Source organism: Macrotis lagotis, chromosome 5, assembly GCF_037893015.1.
Source record: "Macrotis lagotis isolate mMagLag1 chromosome 5, bilby.v1.9.chrom.fasta, whole genome shotgun sequence".
NCBI classification, from domain to species: Eukaryota; Metazoa; Chordata; class Mammalia; order Peramelemorphia; family Peramelidae; genus Macrotis; species Macrotis lagotis.
Window position 1 is genome coordinate 83,101,800 of NC_133662.1, and position 18,122 is coordinate 83,119,921.

Sequence of the window (18,122 nt, forward strand, 5' to 3'; positions counted from 1 at the left end):
GTATCCATATAGATAAACAAAATAACTTTCTGAATGTGCTACAACAGAAGCAGAAGGAGTATGTAAAGTTTCCCAAAATCTGTGTTTGGCTTATTAAATAATCTAGTGGTTTGAAAACTTTTGAAGTTGACCACCCTCAGGAAAATCCCATTCTTACTTTCTATGCCTCTCCAAAGGCCTGTGGACATAAAATAAGAAGTTTAATTAGAAATGTTTGTTTGCAGAAACTATGAATATTACACTTTATTACCCTCCCAAATTCTTACTCCTTTCCTCTCTAAAATCTTTGTTTTCTTTTCCTTTTGGCAATCTGTCTACTTCCTTGGTCCAACTTTTTTTTCCCCTCTCCCCCTCAATCCTCTGCTTCTATCATGAAGTCTTTCTTATTTCGCATACTTCTGACTACTGAACCCTACCCAGGTTAACCCAGCAGGAGGGAGGAAGTTACTGTCACCAAGAGAAGACTAGGTAGAGGCAATGTCTACATCAGGAAAGGGGAGGAAAAAAAAGGTAGTTGATCAGTCTATGGGCTCTGTCTTCACATCTATGTGTTCCAATGCTGGCACAGGTTTTGTGATGGGGCCCCTTAGCTTTGTTGGCATTAAACACGTTCTTTAGCATCAAATGCTGGAGCAAACTTCAAAGTTGAAACTGATCAACCTTCCTACCTCCTGGAAAGATTGTGCCTAAGCTCGTTTTCATTTAAAGGGTTTTAGATCTCTTATTTTATATGGTTAATAGCCCTTGTTGGGGGCCATGTGCTGCAATAATTCATGTTCTCCAATTTAAGTTAGTGACAAATAATTTTCTTTTTTAAATGATATTTTTTCCAATGAACAAAATCCTTTCCCATTAAGAACAAAAACAGAAAAATAATGTACATTGTTTTCTAAGTTACAGAGAGCATAAGAAAAAATATAAAAATTGGAATAACTAATATAATTGGTAAAAATGATATGCAGAGTCAAGAAAAACAGATTCCTAACCTGACCATGTTTTTAAAAAAGCCTCATTCTCACTTTGAATACATTCTCTCTCTATGTAGGTTGAGAGGTGGGTAAATATACTTTATGGTAGAGTCATGAATGGGCATTGTTTTGATAAAAGTTATTAAGTCTCTCAAAATTGTTTCCATAGCATTGTTCAAGTACCTTTCTTTAGTAAGGATTCTGTTACTCGAGAAGCACATTCAATAAAATTATTTATGTTAGATGTATGTTATTTATTGTGGCTGTTTCTACTAATTTCTTCCTTATAAAACTTCAGCTAAAACCCCCAAACTGTGAAACCTCAATTCAATCTTAGTGATGTTTCCTGAATTACTCTTTCTGTTGGAAAAAAAGGGGCTCTGCTTCCAGATGTTAAATAAATAAGCTACCACTGGCCACCTGTGACAAGTACACATAAGAAGGTATAAGATCAAACTGTAGCTAACCAATTTGTCCTCTTCTTTTCAGTCTGGTGTGAAATCTTCCATAATCTACGGTGGAGGCAAGTGTGACCACCACTTTCCAGGCACTCCAGAAGGATAGGGATAGAGGGGTAAAGGTAAATGTTTAAAAATAACTCTGCAGAAAAAAATACCACCCACACACTTTGAAGTTTAATCTTCATTGTTATCACTCTTTCCCCACCCCATTTTACTCTATCCCTTTGTTACTGATTTCTGAATTGTAGAAACTCATACCAAACATTTAATAGCTGACCTGTCAGAGCTGGCTCAGGTACACCTCTGGAAGAGAGCAGAACCCTGGGTGCTTTTATTCTTTGATGGATTTTTCATCTCTCTAATGTTGACACTCCCTCTGATGATGCAGTTTGCAACCTATTTTTTGCCTGAACATTCTACATTATTATCACAGATGGATTCTCATAAATCTCTGCAAGGAAATTTGCATTGGTTGTTTGCTATGCTAGAATGTTATCCTTTTCCATTTCCAACTAGGAATCCCTGACTTCTTCTAAGAATGCTTTCCTAGTCTCTCCAATTCCCTAAGCTACCCCCTCTCTAAGTTTACCTTCCATTTACTCAATTTTTGTCTTGTATGCTATGATTTAAATTTCGCCTACTGATAGTAGAGATTGGTATATAGTCTTTTAGAGCAAACAGAGGTTGATTAATTAATTCTTCATAGGGAGTTCACCTTAGATACTGGTAGAGCAATTGAGCTCTCCATTATTATTCTTTTTTTTAAATTTTTATTTATTTGGGTGGCTAGGTGGCGCAGTAGATAGAACACCGGCCTTGGAGTCAGGAGGACTTGAGTTCAAATCCAGCCTAAGACACTTATTAATTACCTAGCTGTGGGGCCTTGGGCAAGTCCTTTAACCCCATTTGCCTTGCAAAAACCTAAAAAAATTGATTTGAGGCAATAGGGTTAAGTGACTTGCCCAAGGTTACACAGCCAAACAATTATTAAGTGTTTGAGGCCAGATTTGAACTCAGGTCCTCCTGACTCCAGGGCTGGTGCTCTATCCACTCAACCACCTAGCTGCCCCTCCATCATCCTTCTGGATGCATGACTAGTTAACTTTTTTTTTATATTTGTAAAAAAAAAAAGCAATGACATTTTTCTTTTATATATCTTTTCTTATATAATTCTTCATTGGTACCATGGCACAGCCTGCTCACTATAGGCATACTATTTCAAAAAATGCTATAAACACAGAGTGGAGTTTCTTTATGAGGAGACCAAATGTCCTCTTTATTTTTGAAAAATATTTACATGTAGAGGTTTATATGTCATATCTCTCTATGCCATTAAACTGCTGTTCTCTGTGACTCAGAAAATAAGAAATGTTAGTCTAGGATTATGCTTTCTCTCCTCGGACTGACATCCGGAAGAAGACACTTATTGACTGGTGGCCAAGGCTAAGCTGTTGTTCGATCTAAAATTTTACATAGAGGTACATCAGAGAGAGTTATATACTGGATGGTCAACCAAATCACTTTTGAAAAAATAAAATTTTGGGGCAGCTAGGTGGCGCAGTGGAGGGGGCAGCTTAGAGAACTAGCCCTGAACTCAGGAGGATCTGAGTTAAAATCTGACCTCAGACACTTTATAATTACCTAGCTTTGGACAAATCAATTAACTCTATTGCCTTACAAAGACCAAACAAAGAAAAGAAAAAAATAAAATTTCCTGGTAGAATCTGTTAAGAACAATTCTCTTACATGCTTTTTAAAAAAACTAATAACCAGAAAAATGCTATTTATCTTGTTATCATGGTATTTTATTTTTCAAAATAATTTACATGATTAAGATATAGGGGTATAAAAATCAACTGTCAGAGGGGAGTAGTGGGTAAATCTGAGAAATGTTGCAAAGGGGAAATAGATTGGACTGGGTCACAAATTGGATATGGGGAAAGACATAGAGATAGTGAGGAGTCAAATATGATACCTAAATTACAAGCCTGAGGGTCTTAGAAGAAGGTGTTGCTCTATAATAGTAGGGAAGGCAGAAAGTGGGAAGGGTTTAGGGTGAAAGATAATCTCAGTTTTGGACATGCTGTGTTTGTCTAATGGACAACCAGTTTGAGATTATTTAAAAACCAGTTGGTAAGTAGACATTAGGGGTCAAGAGAGAGGCTGGGGACAGAATTGGCAGATTGAAGAATTCTCAGCAGAGAGATGGATAAGTAAATCCATGAGTGGAGAAGATAAGAGTGAGAAGAGAAGAGGACTCAGGACAGAACCCTGTGGCATAGTGGTGTGATCTAGATGAGTATCCAGCAAGGAGATTGAGAAAAAGTGCACATACAAGTAGAAGGGGAACAACAGACAGAGTGAAAACCTGAGAGAAAAGAATATCAAGGGGGAGAAGATGATCAACAGAGCCAGAGAGGACAAAGAAAATGAGGATTGAGAAAAGGTCATTGGATTTGATTACAGATCATTGCTAACTTTGGATAGCAGTTTTAATGAAAAGGTAAGATTAGACAATAGATTGTAAAGAGATTAAGGAGAATGAGAGGAGAAAGTGTGGGTATCTATCATAGGCAATCTTTTCAAGGAATATAACCATAACTTCAGGGCAATAGTTAGAATACAGAAGGAATCAATTAAGGTTTTTTTTTTTTGAAGGAGACATTGGTATGTTGTAGGCAGGAAAGGAATGAGTCATTAGAGAGAGATTGAAAATAAATGAGAATGGCAGAAGGGGCAATATGTTGAAGGAATTGGGATGGAATGGGATCCTAATAGTAGGTAGAGGAGTTAGTCTTTATTAAAAAGTAAGGCTGCTTCAAATTATGAGTATACAGTGGCAGAAGTTATATGAGCAAGATATGAGAAATAATATATGTAAAGGGTTTCATAAATCTCAAAGTGCCACATAAATGATAGCTATAGGCATAATTTTTGAGGGATCTGTGTTTGTATTGAGCTAGAAATTTCTTCTAATAGTACAAGGTATGTTTGTCATTTAATACCTCTTTACTTTTCTTTAGAGCAGTGTTGGATTGCCATTTATTGGGATTCAGCTTACTAAGGATTCTGTTGTCTCATGGCAGGGAAGATCCCAAGATTTCTGGCCTCAACAGACTCTGGGGGTAGTGGGCATCTCTTGTTATCTTTTTGTTGTTGTTTTTGAAAGGGAAAAGACTTGTTAGAAAGTAGATAGATTTTGAGTGAACAGAGTCTTTCTTAAGCTGCAAATACTTATAGTTTCAGGGAAGTAGGCTGCTGCTCTCCCAACAATCAGATTTTCAGGGTAGGATATTATTAAAACAAGAACAAGCAGAGGCTGAACAAAAAGTTTGGGAACCCAAGGTAGAATGGGATATGTAAGATTCCACTTTGCTGCCAATCTGAAACACCCTGCAAACTTTTAGTCAGTTAAAGGATATGTAGAGAAGTGAATAATCATGGGACAGTGACAGGAATGGTTGTGAACTGGATGATCTGACTTGGTACTTGAAGTTTTTTTCTTCCATGAGATTATTTCCCTGTTAAACATCAGAAAGTCTTGGAAAAGAACAGTCAGATGAATGTGTTTGAGGTTGTCCAAGTTATGTTTTATTTACCATTTAAAGAATTAGGACATTTTTGATGGAAACAAGCAAGACACTAATATCACAGATTTCGGTGGAATTTTAACCTGCATGTTATGACTAATCAAGTGTCATTAGAAACAATGAATAACCCATCTATGAAAACTGCCTTAAGATGATCTGACATTCAAAGTTGGAGATAAGATGCTTAATTTACCTTTATCCCTCAGTAAAGAGAAATAATTATAAAGTTCTGAGCAGAAAGTTTCAGTGATGTTCTACATGGAATGCTATATAAATGATATAGAAGGTAGACATCACTAGGGTCCAGTGATCACTTTATACAGGTCAAAGAAAGAAAAAAAAATCAATACAGTTCTCCTGACTTTTTTATCTGGAATATAAATAGCCAAAAAATAAAATAGCACTTTTATGTGGGTAGGGGTATCCTGTTTATGTAAGAAGAGATTAATGACAAGTAAATTAGGATAACAGGAATAATAGCTAGCATTTACATAGTACTTTAAGAGTTGTAAAGCATGTTACAAATATTATCTCATTTTAATCTCACAACCCTGAGAGGTAGGTGCTATTATTCTTCTCAATTTTACAGATTAGGATACTGAAGTAGACAGGGATTTAATGATTGGCCCTAAGATTACACAGATAATGTGAAACTGAATTTGAATTCAGGTCTCCCAGACTCTAGATCAAGTGAACTACCTTGATTCCTCTAAATAAACTGTTATCAGGGATTTGATCAAAAAGAAGTATGTTATAGTCTTTTTCTCATCCAGATCACTATATAGTGGAAATTGATGAGCTAAAGACACTGAAAGGCCTAAAGAGCCACACAAATCATCAAAAGGTGAAAAAGTAGTGTTTAGAATAATTTTCTGGCTAAATATATTTTATTGAATTCTAATTCTTTGAAAATTGGCAATATACATGTATAATATTTAGCAATACTTAACTAAATTCTTTAATTTCTACCATACCTCTCTGCTGGACCTTTCTAGGTCAGAGGTCTATATTAGGTTGAGATGAAGTTTAGAATTGTTCAATTCAAAATAAAGTACTTCATTGGGAGAAACTGGGGAAGGATTTGATATAATGCAGAATATTTTATGCTATTCCATAACAAAGAAATAAAGACTCCTGAGTCTTATTCCCATTCTTTACCAATTGCCAACACCACTATTTCTCAAAAATCATTATGTTTTTTACAATTGATTAAGCTGATCCATATACCAAATGGATACTAGACTTCTTATCTAGCAGACAAAGATGTCTAAGCATTGATCATTAAGTACTCCCAAAGAGCTGATCTAAAAAATTATTACTATAAAAATCTTGGATGTTCATGGATTTGCTCCTTTAAACTTTTTGCCATTACACTGTTAATTGATGGTAAAAATCATTTGCTTTGGGCATGTAGAGGACTTTTAAGTTACAGTTGTGACAAGGTTTGGATGAAAAATTCAAATTGTTACAAGTGACAATGTTCCTTTGGAGGTGTGGGAAAGTCAATAGGAAGTCATAGATGCAATGTGAAGCATTACTAAGTTTATCTTCTTTCTCTAGTCCCCATGAGCTTCTTTCAATCTGAACAGAAGTCCTAAAAATGATCCATATGAGGGAAGAGAAACCAGAATGATGAGTAGAGGATTCATGTAGCTATACACAAGAGAAGAAATTAGAGAACGTATAGTTTGAAGGATCAATGGACTTCATGATCCTTCAATGGATAGATTATCCTAGGAGGTTCTAATCCTCAACCAGAACCAGTAAATTACATCTCTAGATCAAGACCACTTGGGTGTTCCACCAGCACAGACCTACCAGGTGCAATTACAAAAATTTCTTTTAAGAAATTTTCAATAATTCAAGGCAAGTTTACTCATTTGAAAGCTGTTGTTATAGCAACTGTTAGAAAGGTGGGTTGCTTTTATGACTCCCTTTTCTATCCAGTCCCCCAAAGGAAGGTCCTGTGAACACTTTCATTCCTTCACTCTCAAGGGAAATCCAACAATTCTTAAGCCCAATGAAACTGAAAAATCATAGTAGCAGTCATTGATTCCAATCCCACAACGAGAGCTGTACCATCCTTGGACTGGCATACTCATAACCAGAAGGTTAAATGAACACAGTAAGTGGCTGTGAGCCACCAAGAAGGTCCCATTCCCTTAAATAAGGTGATTTGTTCATAAGCCTGCCTCAGAGACTTATATAACCCATTTCTACTGTGTTTGGAGCTGGGGCTGGCATCAGATGGACACAAGTATGTCACTTGGTAAGACAGGTGAGCACATACACAAATTAAAACATGCACACAAATCAACATTAACACTCCACTGACTGGTCACCATCATCAACTAGAACAAATAAAAATATCGTACCTCCTCAGGCAGGCTGACAACCAAGTCATGTTTCGTCTGCCCTACCAGAGCTTGCCAGAAGTATTCGCTGCATGCTGCCAACACAGCCCGGTGGGCTCGGAATTCTTTTCTTTCCACAATCAAAGTCACATCACAAAGAATATCCTTCTTCCGTTGGTCATTGAGGCACAGGAGGATATTGGTACAATGGACTGTTGACTCATACACATACATGGGGGATTCAGTCTTCTCATCCACAGACATTCCGTTCACACCCTAAAATAGAAATAAGAGTTATTCCAGTTATCTGAGTTTGAGAAACACACATACCACACACACACACACACACACACACACACACACACACCACACACACACACACACACACACACACACACACACACACACACCAGAGGGAGAGAAAATGAGAGAGGCAAAGAAAGATGACATCATGGTTTCTGTGTCCTGTATGAACTAGGCAGCAAATGGTAAAACTGCTGATCAGCACATTAATTCTCTGCTACAACAATAAGCTCAGGAAAACTATCTGGAAAGATATTTTCTATAACAGACCTTTATCCTTCTCCTTTATTAGGTTCCTTGTTCACCCACAGTAGCAAATATAACTAGGATTTTTTTTTAAACCAATGATAACAGAATTTTTTTAAAGTATCCATTCTTCAATGTTTGAAGCCTGATTTTTTTAGAAGATTAAAAAAAGTCACATCATTCACACAAATAGACTAAAATAAAGAACTCATTAAGATTTTGCTAAGAAAAATGTAGAATATAAGCTCCTCAAGGGCAAAGACCATCTTGTTTTTTGTCCCTGTATCTCTTGGTTCAATGAGGTGGCTACATTAAGTATTTGTTGAATTGAACAACCGAATGAATAAATATGCTCCTTGACATTTAGACAAATGAATGATTTGTTGAGATATATCTATATCTATATCTATATCTATATCTCACCAGTGTAATTTCAGAATTTCCTTAGATACTAGAGATTTAGTTTTGGTAACTATCTAGTAATGATGCCTAATGTTAGCAAGCCATGCTAAATCAGGGCTTCTTAATTTGGGACCCATTTTTTTAAAGGTTTTTTTTTACGTTTTTGCAAGGCAAATGGGGTTAAGTGGCATGCCCAAGGCCATATAGCTAGGTAATTATTAAGTGTCTGAGGTGGGATTTGAACTCAGGTGCTCCTGACTCCAGGGCCGGTGCTCTATCCACTGCGCCACCTAGCCACCCTGGGACCCAATATTTAAAAATATTTTGATAACTGTAATAAAATACTTAAAATATTTTGATAACTAATTAAATATAATAGTTTTCTGAGTAATTTTGTGTGGTGCATTTAAAAGCATCATTCTGAGAATGGGTTCATGACACACAAAAAAGGTTAACAACCCTTGTGTAAGTAACTTCTGACAACTGAACACCAATTGTCCCTTTATCACATAGTCTGGTTGCATCTTCTACTAAAGACCTCTGATGACTGGCTGTGCCACAGGGGTGACCTGGTATTCTCTAAAGGTCTGGCAGACCCTACCAAGTTGCCAATAGTGGGCTTGTCAATTGAGATCTCCCTAAGTATAATTGCAGAGGGTTCTTATATGAAGATTGGTCATCCAGAGGATGATTTATTTTGGGGCCACAGAAGCTCATAAAACCATCTAATGAAGTGTGGAAGGGTTGTGATTTATGTTGATAAAGCTGTAGCTCTTAGAAGTATCTTTATCTTTGTTCATTTATAGTCACTCATCTTTCATCTATTTACTAACAATCCTTGCCATCTTACCAAAAGAACAGATGTACACCCATTCTAGGGAAACCAATGATAAAATCAGGATGATCCAAAAAAAAAAGGTAGACTGTGTGAGATTCTTTGCCTTACAAAAGGATTTGTTGTAGTATTTCTCTAAAAAAAATAAATTCCCTTAGTAAAAGATACAAATTACACATGATTTTTTCAGAAAGTGATCTATTACCAGAGTGAGGTACATATGTAATAATAAAATTTTTATTTAAGTCCAATATCTTTAACCTAAGGAAATCCAAACATTTCTCAAACCTTACCCTAATGCTTCTCATCCCATTATTATTCCTCTTGTGTGGATTTGGCAGTTTTAAAGTTTTTTGGAATATATCATGAGTTTATTTGAGAGATAGCATGATATAATGGAGAGAAAGTCAGATTGGAAGTCTGAGGTACACACTAGCTCTGAGATCCTGGGTAAATCACTTAACTTTTCAGCAAACTCTAAAACTAAAAAGCAGAGGATACTGACCTGCTTTGGAAGAAGGTGTTTGCTCATCAAGTATTCCCTTTAACAATAGAAATCACAGCCCAATACCCTGCAATGCCCAACTCCCCTCTCCAAAAACCTCATAAGCCCCAAACCCTATTTATCCCCCAAAATAAGTTTTCCTAGCAGTCCTGGAGAAAGCAGCAAGGCAGATGTGCCCTTTCCTTTCTGAATTTTTTCTACAATCAGAACATCCTGGCTGGCATAATTTAAGTGCAATGGCTACAAGCCAGACTGAGATTTAGCTTACGTGGCATCTCTTTGTGCTGAGGAAACTGGTGCTAAACTGTTCATTACTTAGTCAGAAGATATATGTGCTCCATTTTCACTTCTTTATTTTTCTATCTTCTAAGCACTCACGTGTATAGGATTATCTCCAGGGGTCTTTCAACTGTCCACTTCACTCTTAGCTTTAAAATTACTATTCCTTCTCTCATCAAATTGAATTCTCTCAATCAATCAATCCCTAGATATTCATTGTGTATATAACACAAAATGTGCTCAATAAATATATACTGAATGAACAAATATCCTAGACATCTCCCTTCCTTCAGTGTCTTTTGAGTAGCAGGCACCAATCTGTTACTGTGATGAGAAATGCTTGCTTTGGAGGAAATAAAAATTTTATAGAATTAATCTGAGATATGGAATTGGATCAGTAGGTCATCTAAGGCATCTCTTGTATGCAGAGGATAGTGTCCTTTGATACATGTACACATTCATATGTATATGTATATATACACATTTACGCATATACATATGCATACATGTATTATATATAAAGTATATCCCTAGAAGTCTTCATGTTATTTTAAGCTAAAATTGTCCAAAGGTTCCTGAATTTTCAGGAAGTTTTCAGTTTATTTTAGTAGACAACTTCTGTTATAAAATCAAAGCTATCAGGAAGTTCTTCCTAGAATTTTCCTTGTTTGGGGATTTTCTCAATTTTATCCCATCCCTCCAGGATTTCTTCTTTAATCTCCTTGTGTCAGCTTGCAAGTCTTTATAATTATCTACCATCTCTCCTATACTGTTTATTTCCTGGCCATCTTTTATCTGAATGCAACATCTTTAGTTTCCTAATCTCCTTCCAAAAATCTGTCAATTCTTGTCTTTCTACATCTAGTTATTTGGACAGCACAAATCGTGAAGAAATCCTTTCCAATTTGTTTATGTTTGAGTTGGTCCAGTGGAACCAAACTGAATCTTACTGCTTTTGCCACTTCATGCTAAGATTAAAAGAGACTTCAGTACTTAACTATACTCCCTGGTTCTTTCTCCATGTACATACACATACACTTGTACCAAACAATATGAAGTGCAATAGTAACTCCTATAATTTTATAGTGGAATAAAAGAAATCCAAAGAATGAACACAGTAATTTCTAGATCTAGATAATGAGTAACAGGGTCCAAAGGAATCTGAAAATGACCCTTTAAGGCATTCAAAAATGTGTTACATATATACATCATGAGAAGTAGATGAGAAATAAGCTTTTCAAAGGTTTTGATTCTGGTTTTGGCTGGTTCTACCTTTTGTCTGGAATGCTGCATAGATGCAAGTATTGCACCTTTTTTTCTGTTTCTGCTATCAGTTTTCTTCAGTTAAGTTCAAAACTGTAACTAGAAATATTTCACCTGAGGTTAGCCATACAAAATGTTCCCTCAGATTGACTTTCACAGATAAATTCTTCTGTAGGGAAGGAGAGAGCCAAAGACATTCTCAGCAGCGATTCCAGGAAAACTCCATCACTCCAGTATGGAACAAAGATGGACCAAACTGAGGAAAACTTCAATTGGGATAGCATTTGGCAGTTTCTTTTTAAAAGTAATTATTCTCGTTTATCTGGTGGCTGCAAAATTTTGTTGTTTTTTCTATTCTGTTCAAGGATAGAAAATCTTGTTTGAGACCTCTAGATTGTTATACCCTGGGAAAAAGGCCCAGTTGTTCCCAAACAGTTATGGCTCTATATAGATGAAAGCCTCATTGCTATTACTTCATTAGAAGGATAATGACCTCTCAACCCCTTCAAAAAACCCAAGAGAAAAGGATACATTGCTTTTTAATTCCTTAGAGATCTGTTTATAGATGAATACTGAATGACTCAGAAATTAAAATGTTTAGTAGTATTCTAGGTACAAGTATGAGACTGAAGGCTTGCAGAAAAACTTTAGTGGAAAATCTAAAAGACCTCTGATTCATGAATGAGAATAATTCTTTCAGATATACTGTTGTGTCTACAAAGCTCCAGATGAAATGAAATTAATAATTTCATAGGTAATGACTAAAAACAAAATATAAACTATTTCACTTGAAACTCCAACCACATTTTCCCCTTTTAACTGTGCATTTAAGTAAATACTTGTCTCAAACACTGAATTTGCATCGATCAAAGTAAGAATTTTAGAAAAGAATTAAGTTTATAGAAATTTTAGAATATAAGAATCTCTTCAAAATACTCGAACTTTTGGATGTGGAAGAAATATAAATACAAGGTTATTAACACTTGGTTTACTCTCTAGAGTACTGGACCTGGAGTTAGAAAACCTGAGTTCAAATCATTCCTGAGACACTTACTAGCCATGTGACCCTGGTCAAGTCACTTAATTCCTATTTGCTTCACTTTCCTCAATTGTAAAATGAAGATATTAATAGTACTCATTTCCTGGGGTTGTTATTTGGATTAGTACTAGCACAGTGCTTGACACATCTTGTTCTTCCGTCATTTAATTGTTGTCTGCCTCTTTGTGACCCCGTGCATCGTACTGTCCATGGGGTACTGGAGTAGTTTGCCATTTTCTTCTCCAGTGGATTAAGGCACATAGAGGTAAAGTCACTTATCTAGTATCATTTAGATAGTAGCTATCTGAAGCTATATTTGAATTCAGTTCTTCCTGACTTCAGGATCAGAGCTCTATCCTTTGAGCCATCTAGCTGCTGCTTGACAAAATAGATGCTTAATACTTCCTTCCTTCCTTCCTTCTAAAAGTGGAGAGATCCAATTTTACCATCTTTTAAAAAAGGTGTTTTTACAAACTGTACACTGAACATAAATATAAACTACACCAATTTCTGTATCTTAAAGCAGGAGTTCTTAACTTTATTTTGGATACCTGCCTGGGGACAGTCTGGGAAGCCTATAACCTCCAGGTCTGTGGTGTCTGTCACTCAATGGTTCCAGTACCTTCAGCAACTACAGTAAGGATTTGACATGAAGTAGTATAACTATTTGTTGTCTGTGTACATTATGAAGCCAGGAAAGCAGAACCTTAAGGATGATGCTTAGAAGCAATTTTAGCATATTAGATATTTAATAGTTCTGAATGGTTCTAGAATTTTCATGGAAGCTTTTACTTTATTTTGTAGGTAGGTCCTCACTAATATAAATAATGACGCCTTCTGATGTAGTCACATGAATTCACCTTAATACTATTCAAAGTTGTGATTATGTAAAATATGGTAATTAATTCTAGCCTAATGGAACTATGCAGTGCAAATTCAAATAATGCAACCACTTTAGGGGATTCATTATTTGCACTAATCAGGACCTAACTGTACTAATAACCATTGAAGGAGAACGTCCAAGTTACTGATAGACATAGCCTGGGACAATGAATATAATGAATAGTAGAAACTGTCACAGTTGCAAGGAGATGACGTCTCCTTTTCTCTAAAAATATGATAGAAATTACACAAATTATGACAATACATAGTGATATATATATATTTAACACACACGGAAATGTAACATATATACATATCTAGATTTAAGTTTTAAGATGTTCCCAGCTATAAAAATTAGGGGTCAGATGAAATGATTTTTAAGGAGTCTTTCAATTCTCCATCCTTTGGCCACTTTAAATCATAAAACCTAATTGGATCAAAACATAAGAAAAAACAGGAACAGAAATATTATATTATTAAATGGCCAGAGTCATTTACGTAGAACTAGAATGTCACAAGAAGAGAAGCTGGATTAAGGCTCTAGATATTAGGATGGTATGGTAGATTCTGGAAAAGGATATATCTGAGGATGACTACATACATGTTGCAGTGAGGAATCATTGTAACTACTTATAGTTAAGTTGCTTTAAAATTTACATAACATTTATTTTGTAACAATCTTGTAGAATAAGGCATACAAATATTTTATTCCCATTTTACCGATGAGGAAAATAAGGCTCAGCAGAACCAAATGACTTGCCCAGGGGGTCCAATGGCAAACAGACTGCCAAATCTAGGCTCTTGATGCATTAAGGGCTTCCATCTCTGACTACACTGAAGGTCCTCATTCTTTTGGTAGATGAGAAGAAAGCAAAGGGACCTATGAACACAGGTGAGTTAATCACAGTTTCTAAGGTGACCAGTAACTTTTCACAGCACCGAAAAAAAGCTTTCAAGAAAGCCACAAGCTTTTAATATTTAGTAATATTAAATTTATTACTTAAAATAGTATCTGGACATCTGAGATGTTAGGAATCTCTTTTGTGTCCTCTCAAATTTCCAAACCAACTATTTTTAGGAATACCTTTGGTCAATATTAGTCCTTTTGTTTCTCTACTGGAAGACCTGAGGAAGTTTTGTGTCTGTACAACATAAAATGATTTGGTTGAAAAGTGAAAGTGGGAGGGGGTCCTTTGTATGATGCAAAAACTGAAACCAAACAAACCAACAACAAAACAAACAAACCACTTAGCCCCTTTATCCTCCATTGTATTACCTGGCTGAAACAGATCCAGTGATTTGGCATGTTTTTTGACCCATCTTCTGAACACAACCTATATCAAGAACTAGAGTGAATTGCTTGTTACTGAGTAATTACTAAGTCCAAGAAGACTTCTCATAAGATGCAGAAGAACTAGGTTCGAGGTACATTCAGTCAATCTTGAATTAATGTATTACATATTATTATTATTATCTTTATTCAAACAACTTATGCTGAAACAATAAACCATATACATATAATATATATGTATATATATATTTATATCTCAACACTATTTGAGATCAGGCAAGAAGGGGATTTGGGTGTTTTGTAGTTATTTAGGTAGATGATTAAGGGAACAAAAAGAAACAGTAGTAGATGATCTCTGTCTTTTTCTCTACTCTGATTCCAGTTCAGAGTCAAGAAAGTGCCTATCCACGGCCAGGAATTCCCAATACTACAGTAGCAAGCTCCTAATCTCAGAAGAACCAGTAAACTATGCACCCAAAGTCATTAAACTATGAATAGCCTTTGACACAACAATATTGCCATTGGATGTGTAAGACAAACAAGATTAAAGGGAAAAACACCCCCCAAACAAAAATATTCATATCAGTTCTTATTTATTGAGGCAAAGAATTGTAAACTGTGGGGATGTCCATCAATTGGGGAATGGTTAGACAAGCTGTGATATATGAAAGTATGGAATACTCTTATGCTGTGAGAAATAATTTCCAAAAAAAAACACACCCCTGTAAGACTTGTATGAACTGATATAAAATAAAGTGAACCAGGAGAACAATACATAGTGATAATAATATGGTAAATATAATCAACTACAAAAGATTAAGTAATCGATTAACACAATGATCCACTGAAATTCCAAAGGACTCATAATTAAACATGCCATTTACTTCCAGAGAGAGAAGTGATGGACTCAAGGGGACAGATTGAAGCATTTTCTTTCTTTCTTTTTGGGGGGTGGGTAGGTGGAGGAGGGTCAAAGCTATTGTGGAAATTTGTTTTCCATAACTTCATATGTGTAATGAGTTTATTTCTTATCTTCACATTGGATGGAGAGGAAGTGAGAAGGGGAGAATTTGTAACTAATACTGAATTTATAAAAGGAACAAGTAAAATTTATTTATACCCACAGTTATAAAATTCCTGTTTATGCTATGCACTTTTACAAATATCATTTCATTTAATAATCATGACAATCCTGAGAAGTAACTGGCATTAATATTCCCATTTTACAGTGGAAGAAACCAAGACCAACAGGGCTTAAGTGACTTGCCCAAGGTCCTACAGTGTATAAGTGTCTTGAAGCTGGATTTGAATTCAAGTCTGACTTCAGTCTCAGTTCCCTTTCCTCTATGCTACCCTGCTGAATTAAAGAATGATATTCTTTGAAATTTGTGAGTGAAAGATATGATGAATGTGGGAAAAGTGCTGTGGCTCATTATTCTTTCCAAATTCAAGATCTGGTTTGGATTTGGAAGGAAGTGAGGAAACAGATACTTATATTTGTGCCAGGAACTATGCCAACTGCTTTATAAACATTATTTCATTTAATCCTCATGACAACCTTGGGATATGAGCACTATTAATACTCCCATTTTACAGTGGAGGAAACTGAGGCAAACAGGGGTTAGGTAACTTGCCCAGGGTTATGTGGCTAGTAAAATATCCAAGGAAGGATTTGAACTCAAGTCTTCATGACTCCTGGCCCAGTGCTCTATCCACTTAGTAAGTTCATAGGATTTTGAGTTGTCAATTCAACTAGTTGTGCAGAGAAGATGTAAAAGTTGCCCAAACTCCCACAGATAATAAGTAGCATGGCCAAGATTCATCTCATTCGCAAGATTTGGGAATGGAGAATTTTGTTATGATAAATTTCTTCATGCACTCACTTGCTCTTGGTATATTGTCGGTAACCCTTTAGTTACCCATGCAATCAATCTGTTAAATACAATCTATCAAAGGTTTCCTCCCCTAGGGCAGATAGAACTGGGTCATATAATTGGTTTAGTAATTTTACTTTTATATCACCTCCAGTTTGTTTTTGAATTTATTTTTTTGCATCCACTGTTTCTCTTTGCATTCATTGCTCATACCTTATATAATGTTTTCTATTTTCCTTTAACAATTTTTTTTCACTACCTATTGGCTTAATTTAAAGAAGACTAGAGAAGGAAAATATTGCATCCCCCCCCCTTTTCTCAATCCTGTACCAAAGTTTGCCTATACAATCCTCCTCACCCCACTTTTTTGGGGGGTTTGTGGTTGAAGAAATACTTGAAAATTTCTGGGAGTAGCAACACCATTCACTAGTCATGAAGCAAGGCATAGCATTTCCTGTTTATTGTTGTTATTCAGTTGTTTTTCAATTATGTCGGACTCTATGATTCCATTTAGTAAAGATACTGGGATTGTTTACCCTTTCCTTTTCCAGCTCATTTGACAGATGAAGGCACTGAGGCAAATAGGGCTGTGACTTGCTCAGAGTCACACACTAGTAAATATCTGAGGCTAGATTTGAACTCACAAAGATGAGTCTTCTTAATTCCAGACCCTGGAGCTCTAACCATTATACCAACTAAATTACCTATTTACCCCTCTTTTAAAGGAAGGCTAAAAAGCCTGTAGAACAAATTTAAGAATTGGGAACCTGAAGGTTAAGGGTTAAAACTGAAACTATATAAGCTTAGTTTTACTTAGAACACTCTTCAGTTTGCCTGAATTCCATCAGATATTCTTCTCTATGGGGAAATCATTAGAAATAAATGACATGCAAAGTGCACCATAAAGTATCTGAATCAAACTAACGAGAGGATGACTCAATGGATCATTTTACATTTTAATAGGTGGATTTGTACTTAGCACACAGTTATTGCTGTCCTGACCTCCCCAAAACAATTCTCCCTCAAGAAGGAGGAGGCGAAGAGGGTTTCAAAAACCTGTAGGAATTATTCTTAGGAAATAAACCAAGGTCAAATCCCACAAATCTGCTCAGAAAAGCCAACAGTGGCCAGATTCAGCTGTGTTTTGTAATGCTGGCCTGCATAATTCCAACATTAACACCAAACTCAAAAGGCAATCTTCTTAAAAACAAAGCTATGGTAATTAGTTGGCTATGTTTTTACAAGAAAAACGGAACAACAACTTTCAAGGCTTGTGGTTTTCTTTTCTTCCATTTGTTTTATAATTTGGGAGGACTTTACCCTGTGGAAATTCTGAGGCATTGAGAAGCCAGGACAGTGACAATGCAGGGCTCTAGATTTTGAATGGAGAAGGCAAGCAATAGTGTCAGCAGTTCTATTCTTGAAAGACACTTGTTTGGCTAGCTACTGCTAATGTGACTTCCCCTCCCCTCCCCATAGAAACTGTGGATGAGAACACATTTAATTGGGTCTAGAAAAAGGTGGGTTACAGAAAGATCTAACTGCATATTAAGTCCACACCTTCCAACTGATACAGTAGTCACTCACTTTAGATATATTAAAAAATAAACTATTTTTCACATCAAGGTCATTTCCTGATCTACCCCCCCCCCACCTTCCCTGAAATCTTTCCTTGTAAGAAATTAAAAAGCAATTTTATCAGCAAAACCAATGAACAAACAGGTTGGTCTAACAGCATATGTAACATTCCATATCCATAGTCTACCATCTCTCTCCCAAAATGAGGGCCCAAGATGGCTAGATTGGCCAGTACAAGTATTCTGGTTTGAT

The 18,122-nt window shown here is 36.0% G+C and overlaps 1 protein-coding gene across 7 annotated transcripts in view; it reads right to left on the minus strand.

The window, feature by feature from the left end:
* The window catches only part of BACH2 (BTB domain and CNC homolog 2), a 408,794-nt gene that overhangs the window by 88,868 nt on the left and 301,804 nt on the right, over positions 1–18,122 (minus strand). For all 7 annotated transcript variants that reach the window (XM_074187165.1, XM_074187170.1, XM_074187167.1 and 4 more), the window contains one exon: positions 7,395–7,649. In XM_074187165.1, coding sequence (XP_074043266.1) covers positions 7,395–7,637 — 243 coding nt within the window. In that variant the 5' untranslated portion in view covers positions 7,638–7,649. The remainder of the gene's footprint in view (positions 1–7,394; positions 7,650–18,122) is intronic.